The 2,402-nt window shown below is 38.5% G+C and overlaps 1 protein-coding gene across 1 annotated transcript; it reads left to right on the top strand.

Moving 5' to 3' along the window:
• The first annotated feature begins 241 nt into the window (after window positions 1–241).
• On the top strand, window positions 242–2,192 carry LOC144505575 (putative G-protein coupled receptor 139). The gene is made up of 2 exons (XM_078231695.1): window positions 242–308; window positions 1,297–2,192. Exons 1-2 carry the CDS (start codon window positions 242–244, stop codon window positions 2,190–2,192), a joined length of 963 nt encoding a protein of 320 aa, XP_078087821.1.
• The last annotated feature ends 210 nt before the right edge of the window (window positions 2,193–2,402 follow it).

Raw genomic sequence — 2,402 nt, 5'->3', positions numbered from 1 at the left:
CTTACCAAGTCTATGAGGTAGGGAGTAGACGAAGTAAGTCTCAGCGTCTCGTACATTCTCTCTCCAGGGAGTTAACGCAACTCTTTGTTCACACTTGAAAATCCAATTGAATAATTTTGCAAAATCAGTCTCTGGAGATTCTCGAGTGTATAAAGTTCATGCACAGGTGTGACTTCAATTCAGACTTTAATTCGGAGACATTGTCTGCTGCACAAAGGGACTGACTCAATTCACATAGAAAATGCATCGACCAATTCAATTGGTCAGGAAAATATTCTATCTGGTCCTTGCCGTAGTTGGTGTTCCCGGTAAGTGTCCAAAACCAAATGTGTTTTTGTGCACCTGTGCATGAGCTTGTTTATGTGATTATTATGTGAATGATAATGCTTAATTGGATCGAATTGTCATAGCTTCAATCATAAAACTTCATGAAATTTCTTGATTTTCCTCTGCGTTAATATTCTGTTGCATCGATTGTTCTTAGCTGCAGGGGCTCTTTATGATAAAGTTATTGCATTCCTCTCAATATTCTGAGCTGTTGAATCAATCAACAGAGTAGGAATCTCATAAGAATCAGTTATTCCGGTTGTCTGTCGGTGTAGCATTACACTGAGTGTGGTGACTAATTGGAGTGGAGCATATAACGGCAGGGAGCGCTGGTTACCATGTATTATTATTCTTCACCAATCCACCTTTCAACTCTTATAACCCTGTATAATTGTAAACAATTCAATTATCTGAAATATCCACCTGTTCTGTGCAAATGACAAGACCTTTGCTTCCAGTAAATTCTCATCTCAAGATTTGCTGTCCTGTCGTTCAAAATATGTGCACCTGGAGCAGAGATTTAATATTCTTGGGATTTGAAAGTGAGAAACCGAAACAGAATATTACTGTTGCTTAATCACAATATAAATTAATATAGGTTAATTTTTTATAATGACCTTGCCGTAGAAAGTCACCCATGCCCTTTGAACACAAGCAGATAATCTCATTAAACCGCTTTCTAAATAGAAATCATTAAAGTATTTATGATACAAGTAACATTATCACGGGAAACGGCTTTAAAAAATGGACTCTTCTAAATGATAGACTATATCGAGTCTGGGGGAAGGTGGATTAGTTTGGTAGCAGTACCTGGAAAGTTGCTGCCTGTGGGTAGTTGAGGTCATAGTTGAGATTCAGTAACCTAAAATCTGATCTTAACCCTCAATATTCTGACGCTGAAATCCATGATGTCTATGCTCAGAAGCGGATAAGTAACGTCCACACTTTTTTGTCTTTTCTGTCGTTCAGTTAACGTAGCAGCAATCGTGATTCTGTCCCGTGGAAATTGTGGCCTCTCCATCTGCACCACTCGATACCTGATGGCAATGGCGTCTGCGGATCTCATGGTCATTATTACTGAGGTCATTTTGAAGCGAATTAATGCATATTATTTTGGAACAAATTTCCTGAGAATCACCCCTGTGTGCAGTGTTCGGTATGTTATGCTACGTGCTGCCACAGACTGTTCTGTCTGGTTCACCGTCACATTCACTTTTGATCGATTTGTTGCCATTTGTTGTCAAAAGTTCAAATCGACATATTGCACCAAGAAAATTGCATCAATAGTTTTAGCAACAAGCGGCACATTACTCTGTTTGAAAAACATTCCCATCTACTTCAGATTTGAACCTCGAAGGATTGTTGATAATGTTCCCTGGCGCTGTGGTAACAAGCGGAGCTATTTTACTGACCCCAGGTGGATTGGGTTTAGAAATTTTGAAAAAGTTTTAACCCCATTGATACCATTCGGGATAATTCTGTTGCTTAATGCTCTGACAGTCAGACACATTCTCGTGGCCAGCCGAGTCCGTAAGGGACTGAGGGGTCAGAACAGGATAGAGAATCACAGTGACCCAGAGATGGAGAGCAGAAGAAAGTCCATCATTTTAATCTTCACTATATCTGGCAGCTTCATACTCTTGTGGTTGGTGTATGTTTTATATTTTTTTGATGTTGATGATTACTTTGATGATTATTCTTCTTACAATTTTGAAACTATCGCATATATGCTGCGAAATTTAAATTGCTGCACAAACACATTGATTTATGTGGCAACTCAGTCCAAATTCAGAGAGGAGTTGAAGAGCATGGTGAAATACCCAGTCTCATTCATGCAAAAAATAATTAATAAACAAAAAGACTGAAAGAGCTCAATGATCAAGAGGTATGGTGCATGAGGCGTCAAACAAACGACTGAAAGAAAAGTATCTGAATGATTAAACATTGGCACGAGTGAACAAATCGATGTCGGATCAGAATAAAGTTAACAGAATAAAGTTAACAACATCCCTTACACCAAACAAGAGTTAAAAAAAGGAAATGCAGCAGACTTTCAGAGGACTATAAATACATTA

The sequence above is a fragment of the Mustelus asterias genome, chromosome 16 (assembly GCF_964213995.1).
Source record: "Mustelus asterias chromosome 16, sMusAst1.hap1.1, whole genome shotgun sequence".
Lineage (NCBI taxonomy): Eukaryota > Metazoa > Chordata > Chondrichthyes > Carcharhiniformes > Triakidae > Mustelus > Mustelus asterias.
The sequence above is the reverse complement of the archived record's forward strand: the minus strand, read 5'-3'. Positions and strand labels throughout refer to the sequence as shown.